The sequence below is a fragment of the Rutidosis leptorrhynchoides genome, chromosome 2 (assembly GCF_046630445.1).
Source record: "Rutidosis leptorrhynchoides isolate AG116_Rl617_1_P2 chromosome 2, CSIRO_AGI_Rlap_v1, whole genome shotgun sequence".
In the NCBI taxonomy this organism is placed as follows: domain Eukaryota; kingdom Viridiplantae; phylum Streptophyta; class Magnoliopsida; order Asterales; family Asteraceae; genus Rutidosis; species Rutidosis leptorrhynchoides.
This window is the reverse complement of record NC_092334.1, coordinates 13,246,914-13,262,608: the sequence shown is the minus strand read 5'-3', so window position 1 is coordinate 13,262,608 and position 15,695 is coordinate 13,246,914. Positions and strand designations below refer to the sequence as shown.

Below are 15,695 nucleotides of genomic sequence, written 5' to 3'. Positions count from 1 at the left end.
TCAAATATAGTCATTTTTAATTCTTATTTTATATGCAAGATTGCTAAAATAGTCCATGTATTATTTTATATTTGCTTAAATAGTCATTCCTAATTATTACTTGCATTATTAATCTCTAAGTTCATATTTTTGTCCCAATTACATCCGTTAATCTAACGGCACTTAAAGATTCGTTAAGTTCTACACATGTAACCCTCACGTGCTTTACTTAAACCCTGAATAACCACCTCTTCATCTTATTTAAATAGAGAAAAAACATAAATTATAAACAAAGCATCTAATGTAAAGACTTGGATAACAATTTCATCAACAACAGTTGACTATAGCTATTTGTATCAAAGTTAACTATAGCTATAGCTGAGTCATATGTGTATGTGCTAATTTGAACGTAGTGGTGGGAATATATAAGTTGGCCCACGATTATCCATTTCTTTTGTTATTTATGGAAAGACTAAGAAGTCGAACTCATAATTAATTTTTCAATTTAAATTACAAAATTTGAAAATCTCCATTATAATTAATGTTGTTGATCATGTTATCTCACGGAGTGTTTTTTTTTTTTTTGGTAAGCGAGGAAACTCTCCTATAAACGAGCACATTGGCTCCCCATAGAAGGTAAAACCTCGGGTAATCAAGCTCCCCGAGCGCGAGACCTGGTACCGGGTGAATTGCGCATTATGCGCACCCTCTAGTCACACTCCCTTTTTGAACAATTTGATATAGTCAGGAATTGAACCCGGATGGTGTGCTTCATTAGGCAACTCGGTGACCACTCAAGTAAGCCTGAATGGTTTCTCAAGGAGTTCGAATATGAAAAAACATTGAGGTTATGGAGGTCCCAGTGACCATCTTCATATTTACGTATGTGTCGCCATCCTTAAAAGACATTGTGCCCAAAAGACAAAATAATCGTGGATCAAATGGACTTTGACATCCTTTTAAAATTCATCAACTAGGTAAGCCGTCGAATCAACCTCGATTCCGTTTTTCATGATGAAGAGCTTTATGTGTGTGTGGGGGTGAAAATAGAGCCGATTTAGTTCTACCAGGAACCCCACCTTCGTTACCCATCGAGGACAACTCCAAATATCAACACATGCAAGATTATGTATAAAAATAATTAATATTGTAAGTTTAATTTGCAATAACATAAGTCGTTTTTATGACTGTTACATGCATGGATCATCTACAATGAATTTTGCAAGAGTAAGTGATCAATCCTATATTTCTTAATTAAGGATTCAGTGCAATGAGATTAAAATGGTGAAATAGGATGTTGATGATTATTTTGGGCCCTGATGATCGCCTTTCACTTTAACAATTAAGTGATCAACCACCCCGACCCGGTCTTGATTATTGATTAGCATAATTCACCTTAACACAATGTAAAAATTTCTTGGGCAAAGTCACAAGTGAAAATTACAAAGGCTATAGCAAATGGTGGAGAATCAACAACCTATAAATGAGAGGCAAAACTCTCTATTTATAGTTTCCGGAATATTTGCGGTTTGCGGAGTAACTATCATCCGCGTTGTCTTGGCGGAAAGAATCCGCAAATCTTTATTAGCGCGCAATCTGATCCGCAAACTTTATCTCCAGTGGACCTTTCTAACCCTTTAAGTATACTTCGCGCAATTGTTGTTTTCAACCTTTTATACTTAAAAATATACATATACAACGCCATTATATGATCACTTTTAGCACTTAAAATATACATATACAGTGCTATGTATATGATCAGTAAGTTCATCCATTTTTATATCTTAGTTGCGTGATGAGATATTCTTGATACTTAGCAAGATTTACAATGATAGTCGAAGGTATGTCAAATTGGATCACTTTTGTGAAAAAGGTCAAATTGGGTCACTTGGTTAAATAATGAATTAAATTGAGTTCGGTTTATTTGCTTGTTTTCCTTTCGGTGAAGAAGTTTGTATTACGTCAGCATTTTCCATTACTCGAATCATTGACTGTAAAAGGAAAACATCATCCTCCATTTTTGATTTGATTCATGAATATTTGGATAGTGATGTGACAATCGTGGGTTCGTGAGATTGCAAATTCGTTTAAGAACCTTATTTCGTTTAATTAAAGCATGTGTAGAACTTGTTATGTGTCAGTAGGTTAAGGGTTGTAAAATATGAATTTAGTGATTAATAATGCAAGTAATAATCAGGAGCGACTATTCATGCAAACAAATAAAATAAAGGGATTATTTTAGCGCTTTTGTCTATTTGGATGACGATAACTTCAACATGAAAATTGATAAATATACCACAAATATGCATTATTTATTTGTACCGTAGAAATATACGGTACATAGATATGATATGGTAGACTTATCAATACTCATGTTGGAAATATCAATGGTGATCCTCACACACCACTTTTTAATCCATGTATACCTAATTACCTCTTTTATCTTTAATTATATTTATATTTATATTAATATTAATAATATAAGTTCAACTCATTAGAGGCAAAACTGTAAGTTTATGAGATCGAAGTGTACATGAATTAAAAAGTAGTGTATGCTCCTATTTTATATTTATATTTATATATATTTATATTTATGGTGCAGAAAGATAATTCGATTTGTCCGATCTTCATAATTATTACTTTACATATCTAAAAGATATAGTACAAATGAATAGTGAAGTTTTCAAGTTTCACAAATGCACACCAAACTTTTTACTTTTTTATGATTCAACCACACCTCCATAATAATTAACATTTATACCTTTTATAAACTTACCACAAACTTTTCACATTTCATAATAATGGATGAGAAGTGTAATGGTCAAAATTATGAAATGTGAAAAGTTTGTGGTAAGTTTATAAGAGGTATAAATGTTAATTATTATGGAGGTGTGGTTGAATCATAAAAAAGTAAAAAGTTTAGTGTGCATTTGTGAAACTTGAAAACTTCACTATTCATTTGTACTATATCTTTTAGATATATAAAGTAATAATCGACCACATACTTTTTACTATCTAATAACTATTTATTATTTTTGTTATTATTATTATTACCATTATTATTATTATTATTATTATTATTATTATTATTATTATTATTATTATTATTAAATCAATTACATAATTTTTCACTTTATTATTATTTAACTTTTTTTCTTATTATAAATTAACTACGTAACTTATTTTTTAATAACTGTTTTATTTCCAAGCTTCACAAATGCACAACAAACTTTTTATTTTTTTATAATTCAACCACAACTTCTATAATAATTAACTTATAGCTTTTATAAACTTACCACAAACTTTTCACACACTTCTCATCCATTATAAATCGACCATATAATTTTTACTATCTAATAACTATTTATTATTATTATTATTATTATTATTATTATTATTATTATTAAACCAATCACATAATTTTTCACTTTATTATTGTTTAAATTTTTTCTTATTATTAAGCCAATCACATAATTTGGATCTTTTCTCTCTACAAGACGAAAAGTAAAACAAAAAATGATGAATAATTACTTTCACGCTTATTACAAATCAATCACATAACTATTTTTGGTCGTTCCTTGACAAAACGAAAAAAAATAAATAAATAATTACTTTATCAATAATTAGATATGTAATTAATGTTAATCAAGGGTGAAGAATCGGCGCAAAGCTAGGTTGCCCAACTAGTTTTGTATTAAAAATAAAAATTGATATCTGCAGTAAAGTCTTTTTTTATGATAAATCTAAATAATTAACTTTAGGCCTAATAAACCGTATAAAAACAGAGATCTCCTATCTTCACCTCATTCATTACTCTGATCTAACATCCCCAAATCGAAAGAAATTCAGCGCACCATAACTGCGTATCTACTTCGAATCTCCGGTGGCGATGCACGAAACCGATATTCACGATTTGTCCGACGACGCCGATTACGCTGCCGCTTCTAAACAAGTAAGTTTTACAAACATCTATCATGCATTTTTTTCAGCCTTCCTCTACCAAAATATGAAACTAGAATCATATTATCACTATCTGTATCTGTATGTGCGAACTCATACGATCGGTAGTCTTCGTTGATTAGTATCAGTTACAGTTATCTGAAGGTAAATTAGAACGGTAATGATGTGAATTGTAATCAGGCTTGATTGGTTAAGAGATTAGGTTTTGTGATATTGTGTAAGTTAGGGCTTTTGTGATCATTTGTGTTAGAAGTTGAAACCTGATTTTGTAAGCTATGAGGTTTGTTAATGGTTGCATCTGATCTTTTTTTGGTACTAGATTTTTCAGATTTTAGAACGGTAATGGTGTGATTGAATTAGGTTTAGGTAGGAACAAGTAACAAAGGTGTATCTATATGTTTATAATTGACTCGATAAAAATAGTTTTGGTTTAATCAATAATGCAAATGCAATGGCCTTTTTAAGGTTAAAAGATGACTTAGCTTAAAGAAAACTGATGTGAAAGTTATAATCAAGCTATCTTTTGGTCATGTTTGGGTAACCGTTAACCTTTGCAGTGGACTGTTTGAACATAATTGAGAATTGAGTCATAAATATTCTCCGAACAAGTTGTACGCAACATCTTTCTCTTGCTTGTCAAGCAAATATTATTTAAATCAACATTTATGTTTCATTAATTTTTTTTGGAAGCTATTCAAGTAGAGTTATTTAAAATTATGCATATTTTTGAGTGGAGTTATTAAAGGGGCAACTTGAAGAAGCAAGGTAAGTAAGTCCGTACTAGAAATCTTTAGACTGAGTTCTAAAGGATTTATTTTGTCTGGTTGAATTTAACTGAGTTCTAAAGGATTTATTTTGTCTGGTTGAATTTAACTGAGTTCTAAAGTCCGTACTTGAAATCTTTAGACTGAGTTCTAAAGAATGCCCAATTTAAATCAGCTGGTCATCATATGTTAAAGGATTTATTTTGTCTGGTTGAATTTAACTGGAATAATATACGCCCACATTATAGGACTTTCGTAAATCTGCGTTTGCCATATGCTCTGCAGCCCCCTTTTATACAACATGCATATGCAATTTGTCATTTGGTAGATAAGTTCCTGCATTTGTTAAGCATAACTTGTACTGATGATGTATAATTTAAGCAGAGCTTGATCCCACTAGCATAGTCGCATCGACCTGCAACTTCTTTGTACCGACTAAATAAATACAACATTGGAAATACAAAGTAGTAACTGATAGTAGTTTATTATGTAATCACTTCACATTTTATTTGAACTGGTATTACTTGGAAAGTCAAATATTGTAAATATTACGGTTTCTGCTTGTTTTAGGGCTCATCAAGCATGGCGCGTAGTGATAATAGCAAGCGAAGTTCTTCCAGTGATACAGAAGATGCAGAATTAGTGTACCTGAAGGATAATGTGACAATTCATCCAACTCAATATGCCACAGAGAGGATTAGTGGGCGTTTGAAGTTGATTAAGCAAGGGTCTTCATTATTTATGGTAATACTCTGTGATATTTATGTTTTTTAATACGTCATTCCTTTAGTTATTATGACACTGAGATGTATTTTTATTTTTTCTCACATTAGACGTGGATACCATATAAAGGTCAAAGCTCAAACGCAAGGCTGTCTGAGAGAGGTTAGCCTAATATTTGGTTATTTGTAGTGTACCCATATGTACAGTAAGCTTCTGATAATGACCTTTTGGATTGTTTATTGTTTATCTGATTAAGGGGATAGGTTTCTCTCTCTGACTTATGTAAAGCCAATGTCAATTGTAGTTCAAATTATGATCTTACACATGGTCAACCATGATCAAACATGATGGTATTTGTTTTGCTAGTATTACCAAATAGTCATTTTGCGCAGTCCACCTTGTGGCAGGACCTGCATTTATTGGATGCTAAGTAATTGCTTAGATATGTATAAATTGTATATGTGTGTAGATCCTACTTTTTGTATGTATATTTTATACTCTCTCACCCTGCTATGTTTATAAAAACATAAATCATTTGTCTTAGAATTGTTGATCTGATTTTTAATGTTATTTTATGCAGACAAATATCTGTATACCATAAGAGCAGTGGCGTTTTCTGATATCCAGTCAATTCGTCGGCATACACCAACAATTGGCTGGCAATATGTCATCGTTGTTCTATCATCTGGTAGGCTATTACATCATCAATAACTTATGTCAAGTTTACCTTTGCATTTGGGTATACCCTAAAATATATAAGGATTCCCTCCGGTTAACGTGTTTTCTGTTTTGATCTACTTAAAATAACTGGACTGAAATTTTGTGCAGGTCTAGCTTTCCCTCCGCTTTACTTTTATAGTGGAGGAGTTCGAGAGTTTCTTGCAACAATTAAACGACATGTTCCTATTGTCAGGTTAATGATTCTTTTTATTGTAGCTTATTTATTTACAATGTCAGTGCATATCATTGTATTAGTAGATTAGATTAATAGTTTGTGTGTTAGGATGAAATTGGTCCAGACCTTGTCATATATGATTTCTGGGTTTATGACATTGTAAAACAGTACAAGTGTGATCATCAAGAACATTGTTACACTATATACATAACGTATTAATATATACGCAAAGAAAAACATCTATATACATAACATATAAATATATACGCAAAGAAATGAACAGTGTATGTTCTGTATAAGTGTTGAATTGCTCGTCTAAAACACAGCTAGACACAGTAGCGTGTTAATTCTCATGACTTTAATGGTTGTTAGCTATTTTAACTTAAAAGGACCATCTTATTCTCTGTATGTCACCTTAACAGACGTGTATCTACATTTACATGTCCTTTTATTTCAATCTTTATTGCAATTTCTTTCAGTATAAGCTGATTAAGAGTCTGCATATAAGTGGATATATTGAAAATTTTTAGCGGTTGATATTATCGGATCTAAAGTTTCCATGTTGTATTCTAATAAACCTCTGTTGTTGCAGGTCTTCAGAAGATGCGAATGTGTTTCTTGTAAATAACTTTCAAGATCCTCTTCAGGTGGAGTTAAATTTCTGCTTTTTTTTTTATCATATGCTGAAATATGTTTTATTAAGTCCGCTACTCCTCTATCTTTTTTTCAAAACCAGACATGAAGTGTTAGTTTTCTTTGATTCCAAGAAACATTCTTGGTTTGTACTTGGTTCAATATTATTCAGTGGCTTAAACTTTGTTTGTATATACTTTTGATTTATACTCTTGTTATTATTATCTATTATCTATATCTGTTATTAATTATTATTATTAAATAATTAAATTATTATTAAATCTTCAGAGAACTCTGTCTTCATTGGAGCTTCCAAGATCTCTTGCAAATGGAACACCCTCATCTTCATTCAAAGTCACTTCTTCTGATAGTAACTTGGATCAAATAGATAATGGTACTTTAGAAAATGAACATTCTAGTATAGTCCAGCACAACAGGAGGCAGAGGCAAAAAAACAATGATCCTGCACGAGATTTATCAATTCATGTTTTAGAAAAATTCTCTCTTGTGACAAAGTTTGCTCGAGAGACAACTTCCCAACTCTTTCGTGATAGCCTTGTCGATGGTCAATCTCATGGTCAAACTGAAAAGAGGAGGACTAACTGGGCTTCAAAAGATAACCAACGACTTGAAATGGCTAACGATGACATGGACCCTGTTCCCAAGCTAGTCCCTGTTCCTTCTGACCCTCTTGAGGTAAACTCCATATATAGAAACATAAAAATAGGAAAGACTATTATATCAAATAAGTTTTAATTGTGTCATAATAAATAGAATGTGGAATACTTGAATGTGTAGGGAAGTGTCAGTATTTTCTTTTAAGGGGTGTGTTCAAATGCTTGAAATGAAGGCATCAACCCCATTATTTTAGTTTGCCAACATGTGGCATATATGTGTGCCGTCCTTTCAACGAGTTGTTACATTTCGTTTTAATTCTCTAACTTAACTTTGTCTCTTTTGCTTTATTTCTGAATTTTTGGCAGTTTGAGAAAATGACACTAGTATGGGGACAACCACGACAACATCCTTTGGGGCGTCAAGAAGTAAGACACTTTTACAACGCATCATATTTGAAATTTCTTCTTAAAGTGTTATATAAAACAATTATCTCCATATAAGAATTAAGGTAGACCTTTATTGCTGTAAAGATTCAAGGAGCCACGTTAGGGAAGGTATTTATGTAGTTTTTAACATTTAAAGTTACATAAAAAAGACAATTAATGAAATTTAGTTCCTTCTACTGGAAGACTCGGGTTTATAAATTTGGCAAAAATGAAAAGCAAATAGCCTTTTAAGGTTCTTAGTGTACCCCCCCCCCCCCCCCCATTTTATATGGATTAAGGTTTAATTTTGTAGTTGGTCTTCCTACTGAATATTATGGAACCACTCTTTTGATTGTAAGTAGAAATGTGATGAATAATTAAAGAATTTTTGGCCTGTTGAGTGGTATTATGTATGTTGTTAATTCTGTTTTTCTCCAAAAAACATAGATTAACTGCTAAGACATTTTATACAGTGGTCAACGTTCTTGGATTCTGAAGGCCGAGTTGTGGATCCAAATGCTTTAAAGAAGAGAATATTCTATGGAGGAGTTGAGCACAACTTACGGAAAGAGGTTCGTATATTGTTGTAATACTGGTTTACACACTTTACTTTTTAGGTAGCAGAACTGACTTTTTAATGATGCTTGATTTCAGGTTTGGGCATTTTTACTGGGATACTATTCGTATGATTCTACATTTGCAGAAAGACAATATGTCGTGACAGTCAAGAAGTCAGAGTATGAGACTATCAAAAACCAATGGCAGGTCTGTAATTAGTTTTATGTAAAATGTAAATGCATTGTCTAAGGAATATGTAATGGGTTCTTTTTCCCCCCCACCTTATTTTGTTTCCGCTTTTATTGTTTTATGAAAGAATTTAGCATAAATTAATTTGTTGTAATGTCTTTTTGCAGAGCATTACCCCCGAACAGGCAAAAAGGTTTACGAAATTCAGAGAAAGGAAAGGTCTTATCGACAAAGATGTGGTATGAGCACTAGATGTGGATAATCAGGCGTTGGGTTAAGGGTCAAAACGGTTGCTTTTTTTATGAGTTGAAACGGGTCAGGTTGACCCTTGCAGAAGTTTTGTTCAAATATTCATAACCCTTATCTTTAAAAATAATATGTTTGGCACATCTGATTACAAAAAGCATAATATGTCATTAATATCATATCCAAATAAATTAAATGACGGGCATGTTGGGCCCTTCTGTTAAACTGTTCACGTATTACCCAATTGATCCGCTAGAGATGAAACATAATCCTCATTTGCTCCTAATTTTCAAACAAAATTTAATGTCCTGTTTTATCATTCACACCACATATGTTTTTTTCTTTTTCTTTTACTAATAGTTAATCTTCTTATTTATTTTTTGTGAAGGTACGTACTGACAGATCACTATCATTTTATGAGGGTGATGACAATCCAAATGTACGCCTTATGCATGACATATTGCTGACTTACTCTTTCTACAACTTCGATCTTGGTTACTGTCAGGTAATACACTACCATTGACAACTATTTGCGCTAGAGCATAGCTACTATAAGGGCCGATATTCCATGTTACATATGCAATGGCTTAAATTCAGTCTGACTTATTGGTTAAATTTAAAAATAAAATAATAAACTAATGATTGACTTGACTTGACTTGACTTGTGCTCTTGATCTGTTTTCTAAGTAATGAATGTGTATAGATGTGTTTGTTCCCTTTCTGCAAACAGATATATATTGTGCTAATTGTTATAATGTTCCTTTTCATAGGGCATGAGTGATCTTCTCTCCCCAATATTGTTCATCATGAAAAATGAATCAGAAGCATTCTGGTGTTTTGTTTCTCTGTTGGAACGACTTGGACCAAATTTCAACCGTGATCAAAATGGCATGCATGCCCAACTTTTTGCTCTGTCGAAGGTCTCATTTTTATTTCTCTTAGCTCTTTTTTTGTGTGTGTGTGTGTTCTCATTTGTTGAGTCTTTGTTTGTGTGTTCGTTCTTTAAGTCATCAATCCATGTGTATTGTTTGACACATGCTTTGTTTGGTCAAAACATGGTATGTGGCAATTTTGACCCATCCATGGGTAGATGGGTCCATTTGGGTTTTATTTTTCTATGAACGGGTCGAATGGGTAACTTAAAATTTTTTGTTTCCAAATGGAAATGGGTTGAAGTTGAACGGTTGAAAGCTGCATTTTTGTAACAATGTCTTGACACATTAATTGATGTAGTTTTGTTTTCTTGGTTCTGCTTTTAACATGTTGTTTCTTGTTTGATATGACAGTTGGTGGAATTGCTGGACAGTCCATTACACAATTACTTTAAGCAGAATGACTGCTTGAACTATTTCTTCTGTTTCCGCTGGCTTCTTATTCAATTCAAAAGGCAAGTCTTTTCTCTATCGATGTCAATGGTTAACATTTTTTTGTCTGTAAGTTTAACAGAATTAAGTTCTTTAACTGGCTGACGTGTCACGACTACTTTTACTGTAATTTTGCGTCATCGTCACATAAAACAAGAAGTTAGTTCGGGCCCACAAAATGAGAGGGGAACATATAAGGGTGATGAAATAACATCTAATCCATTGTATGGTTTGAATTTTGTTACAAGAGTAGTATAGAGGTAAAATTCCCTTTCAAATTCGTGACAAAATTATATGTAAAAAGCACGACATGTCAACATATTAGAAATGGTGATTTGAGATTGAATGATTGATCACCATTCACCTTAAGTAAATGAGCCCCTACTTTAGGAAAAAAACTGAATGATGTAAAGATGTTTAGATATACTCAACTAAAGGTATAATAAATGATTGGGTTTGGGTTGGTGGATCAAATGGTTAAAAAATGTATAGAGTCTGGTTGACCCAAATCAATTTTCTCCAAAAATTTTAAATGTATGTGTACATAGTAAGTATATGAGTATATCAAATATGATTACATTAAGTATAATATTTCAGTAATGTATTGCGAGTGCTCTTTGGGATAGTACTCGGTTCCTATTAAGTAATTTTGTATTACCTTTTTGTCCCGTTAGAGATAGATTTGACCCTAGTCAAATAAAGTAGATAATTTATTTGGGAAGAAACAATAAATCAATTTCTTTAAATCAACGTATTTATTTTTAAAAAACTTGTAATGCGACCTCTATATTCAACCAAGCTTTTTGTACCAATGTTAACTGTAGCTGAGTAGTATTGTATGGGTTATGTTTGCTTGTCAACGAGTTAAGCGAGTAGTATTGAAATTTGGACATTTCGATTCTAATTGATGCTAGTCATGTTGTCTCAGGGAGTTCGAATACGAAAAAACATTGAGGTTATGGGAGGTTTTATGGACCCACTATCCGAGTGAGCATCTCCATCTTTACGTATGCATTGCCATCCTTAAAAGACAGCGTGCCAAAATAATGGGGGAGCAGATGGACTTTGACACCCTTCTAAAATTCATCAACGAGTTAAGCGGTCAAATTGACCTCGATCCTATCCTTCGTGATGCCGAGGCCCTTAGTGTGTGCGCAGGTGAGAATGGGACCGCCTCTATTCCACCGGGGACCCCACCTTCATTACCCATTGAAGATGGCTCCATGTATCAACCTCAAGATGATGAAGTGCTGTAAGACATGGGTAATTAAGTACAGTATAATGATGTATAAGGTTGTTTTGTGCATGTTAAATCTCTTAATATTGTAATTTGCATTAACAAAAGATATGTTTGTGACTGTTATATACTTGGATCATCTACCAATGAGTTTTGATACTTTAGGTTCGTAAACCATTTTCTCTCTTATTTGAATGAATGATAAGAATAAGAATTCTAGATACTTGTGTAAGGTTACAATGGTAGTTGAAGGGCCATTTGGTTTACATGTCGGATTTGGACAGTTTGTTAAGAGGTCAAATTGGGTCACTTGGTTAATGGGTCAAAATGGGTCACTTGGTTAATGGGTCAAAAGTGATCGAGTTGGAATGTGTTACTACTTTATATTACCCGGTATGAAATGGCCAACTATTTAATGTCCGAATGAAATGATTTAGGTTCAGTTTATTTAATTTGTGTTGCTTTTAGGTGTTGAGTTGAAGACAATATAGTTGCGATTTGAATAAGAAGTTAGTAGTATTTTTGCTATTTGGTGACTGTAGTTTTATGCTTGGTGTGTTCATTTATTGCTGCATTGAAGTTTTGAACCAAAACAAAAGAGACCAAAATGGAGTTGCAACCAAACACGTACTACAAGTCCACAATTGTTCCAAAGGACAAGTGATTGATTAGAAAATGGGTTCAGTTTTTGTTTCCTTTTGTGGATTTTAATGATGACTAGCTATCAAGTGTGTGAAATTAGGGGCACAACTGTCAATTACCCTCAAATCTCAGTAACTATTCTAAACCCACCCACAAATATAGCCAAGCACGGTTGGTGCTGGTATTTATTACAAAACCCTTTTAAGCGGTAAATGCTTGAGTATTCACTCCTTTGGGTTCATATATTTCAAGACTGTTTTGCTTTTATTATATTTAAATGAAGCTCATTTTATAATCTTGTGTTAAGAATAGATATCATGTTGTAGCTTGATTTGGTAACATTTGAGTTTTCAAAATTCAGTCAAGATCTAACGATAAGGTTTTTTCTTTTCAGGATAATTGGGGAGAGAGTTAAAATAATTTTACTAAGATGTACGGAGTGTATGGGTTAATCGGGTTTTTCCGTGTTCCTATAACTTTTTCTGGTCACCTCAAATGTTGATAGTAATGTTTAAAGCGATATCTAAGGATATTGAGACCTCAAAGCACTAGACTATGTTTGGATTGTTAGTTCTCAAAAGTCGGTCTTTTTTATACGAGTAGGATTTACAACCATTATAGTATTATCATATTTTTCATGAATTTAAGAGACCAAAAACATCCTTTTAAGTGAGTATTATACGAACAGCATAATATAAATATAAAATTGTTTCAATAATACGAAATACGATTTAAAGAATGAGAAATAGAAAAAGAAAAGAAAAACAGACGTGCGAGACAATTGTTCGACCATTGGCATTGAACGTACACCTGCTGCCACGTGCTATCCACGTGATTCTTGTGTATCCAAATCAGACGATGAAATGTTGCTGATTAAAGTAGACAGTGAAAAACAGAACTCACCATATAATAGTCTCCCATTAACAAATTTCACGAGTCTATAATTAATAAATTATTATTATTATTTCAGGTATACGTATTCGGAGTGAGTGAGTATTTTGTATGCGGTTTGATCGGGTGGGCTATCTTGTGATCGTTTTCGATTCTTTCTCTAATCAACTCAAAATATTTTGTTAATATTAAGATGCAAATTACTATGTTTTATTGTGATGGTTGAATACTATGGTAATACACGAATAAGAATTTAGATAGCCAATAGGCCCAATTCCAATAAAATATTAATAGCACATATGTAATTATTTTAATTAAGTCTCTCTCAATTTCTCATCCAACCCAATTGTTTGGGTTACTTATCTTCCAAACTTGAATACGAGGTAATATTAACTAAACATATCGTACAAGTTTACCTATTAATTATTTAAATGGGCAATATCAGTTTTATTACTACAAATTTATAGTAGCATTCTCCGTCGTTTAATAGTTCGTAAGGTAGTTATATACAAATAAAATAGATTATACATAAGAAGCTGACATTTTTTTGTTTATTTGGTGTGCCATCCTTTAATTGTCGAGTAAACATTCCCTATCGTCAAATCCTAGTTCCGCCTCTGCTTTAACAGATACTCCGTATTAATTTCCATACAGAATGCAGGTGACTCCCGGCCAACATAAACAACGACACATATAATTTAGGGACATATGTTCCCAACACATAAAACTAAGTTATTGTTTTATTGTTTTATTGGTTTATGGACATGCAAAGTGTTTGTGTTTGATCTATTCAGTGAACTTTGTGTTTCATGTAATCCTGTCTATAAAAACTTGGAAGAAAAAAGAATAAGAAATAAATACAATTATACGGAGTACAAATATACATCAATAAATGAGGAGACAATGTTGGTAGTGCCAAAAAAAAAGTGGTGTGACTAATAGACAACAGCGTTTTTGAAGAAAGCATCATGTCCTTGCCACGTTTTAGTGTTGACTAGGCAGGAGTGAGCGTGGTTATTCATAAAAGGAGTTATGATAGTAATACTATTTTTAATGGTAATGGTAACGTGTGAGTTCGTGTTGTGCACTTTTTGTACTTTTTTGATGAGTATGACGTGTTGAGTTATTGAGTGGAGTAGTGGTGGTGTTGTGAGTTCGTGTTGTGAGTTTGTGTTGTGATAGTGGAATGCTGATGTGGCATTTAGTTTTGTATTTTTCTGTTTTATTTAATTGTTTTATTTTATTTTTATTATTAAAATTGAAAATAAATATGTGTTATAAAAATAAAAAAACATAAAATTAATAACATTAATTTAGAAAAGCCAAAAGTTGTGTTTTTTTAACACTTAAACTAAATTTATATTATCAATTACATGGAACTGATGAACGAACATCGGAGTATTAAAATTAAAGGATTGGATGTGAATATTAGATAAAAGTTAGAGGGTTAAAATAGGAAAAATAAAACAAAAGCACAAGTAATTCACGGGTTTGGTCATCTTCCCCAAAAAATACCTCCTAACATCTTCACCTCCGTTAAATAGATCCCAAATTTAGGTTGGCTAAAATCATATTTTGAAAACGAAAAAATAGCAGCAGCAACAAAAAAAAAAAGGTTAAAGCAAACAGACAAATCGAATTTAGCCACCTGGCTCCAACGCACGTTGCCGGAGTCGTTGGAATGCCCCAAATGCCGCCGCAACGCTCGCCGACAACGCCTCGATACGGCCACCAGCTCGCGTTTCCTAAGCTCCACGTCGGCACCAACGCCGTTGTAGGTGCTCCGATACAAATGGTCTAATGAACAAGTCAACGCAAATACTTTAGCGAGGCGCATTTTTCAACGCGTTTTTCGACGCCTTTTTTCGATGAGTGTTTTTAATGCGCGGTTTCGACGCCTGGTTTAGAGGAGCGTTTTCGACCCGCGTTTTCGGCGGTGTTTGGCGTGTATTTTCGACGCGCGTTTTCTAAGGCGCGTTATTCGACCCGCTTTTTCGACGCGCGTTTCACCGGCGCTTTCGACGCGCATTTTCGTTCCGCGTTTTCGGCGTCCGGTTTCGAGGCACGATTTCGAGGCGTGTTTTCGACCGTGCGTTTTTTACGAGCATTTTCGAGGCGCGTTCTGCGTTTTTGTCTCGCCTTTTTCGAGGCGCGTTTTCGACTGGCGTTTCGACTCTCATTATTACGGGCGTTTTCGACCAACATTTCCGACACGCGTTTTCGACCATCATTTTCAACGCGCGATTTCGTCATGCGTCTATTGAGGCACAATTTCCGTGACATGTTTTCGACGCAAGTTTTTTGGGCACGTGTTCGGGGGAGATACATCAAAAAATACAAACAAGAACAATTTTACTAGCCGAATCCAACCTACCCGGGTCTTGACCCAACTCGACACGGGTCTCGACCTAACCCGTTCGACCCATTTTAATTCTGACCTATTTCGACACATGACTCATTTCGACCCGAACCCATTTGATCTTTGACCCAACCCGATCCATCTCGACCCGTTTTCCATGTTTATGTGTGACTAGCTAAATTTAGATTTGATAGAACTTGTTTTTTTAAAGG

The 15,695-nt window shown here is 33.4% G+C and overlaps 1 protein-coding gene across 1 annotated transcript; it reads left to right on the top strand.

The window, feature by feature from the left end:
* The first annotated feature begins 3,792 nt into the window (after positions 1 to 3,792).
* Positions 3,793 to 11,810, top strand: LOC139890569 (uncharacterized). The gene is made up of 15 exons (XM_071873449.1): positions 3,793 to 3,931; positions 5,274 to 5,447; positions 5,537 to 5,588; positions 6,007 to 6,114; positions 6,255 to 6,339; positions 6,914 to 6,968; positions 7,243 to 7,650; positions 7,938 to 7,997; positions 8,471 to 8,569; positions 8,652 to 8,762; positions 8,912 to 8,983; positions 9,379 to 9,495; positions 9,761 to 9,910; positions 10,277 to 10,377; positions 11,283 to 11,810. The coding sequence occupies exons 1-15, from the start codon at positions 3,869 to 3,871 to the stop codon at positions 11,608 to 11,610; spliced, it is 1,983 nt and encodes a 660-aa protein (XP_071729550.1). The 5' UTR covers positions 3,793 to 3,868; the 3' UTR covers positions 11,611 to 11,810.
* The last annotated feature ends 3,885 nt before the right edge of the window (positions 11,811 to 15,695 follow it).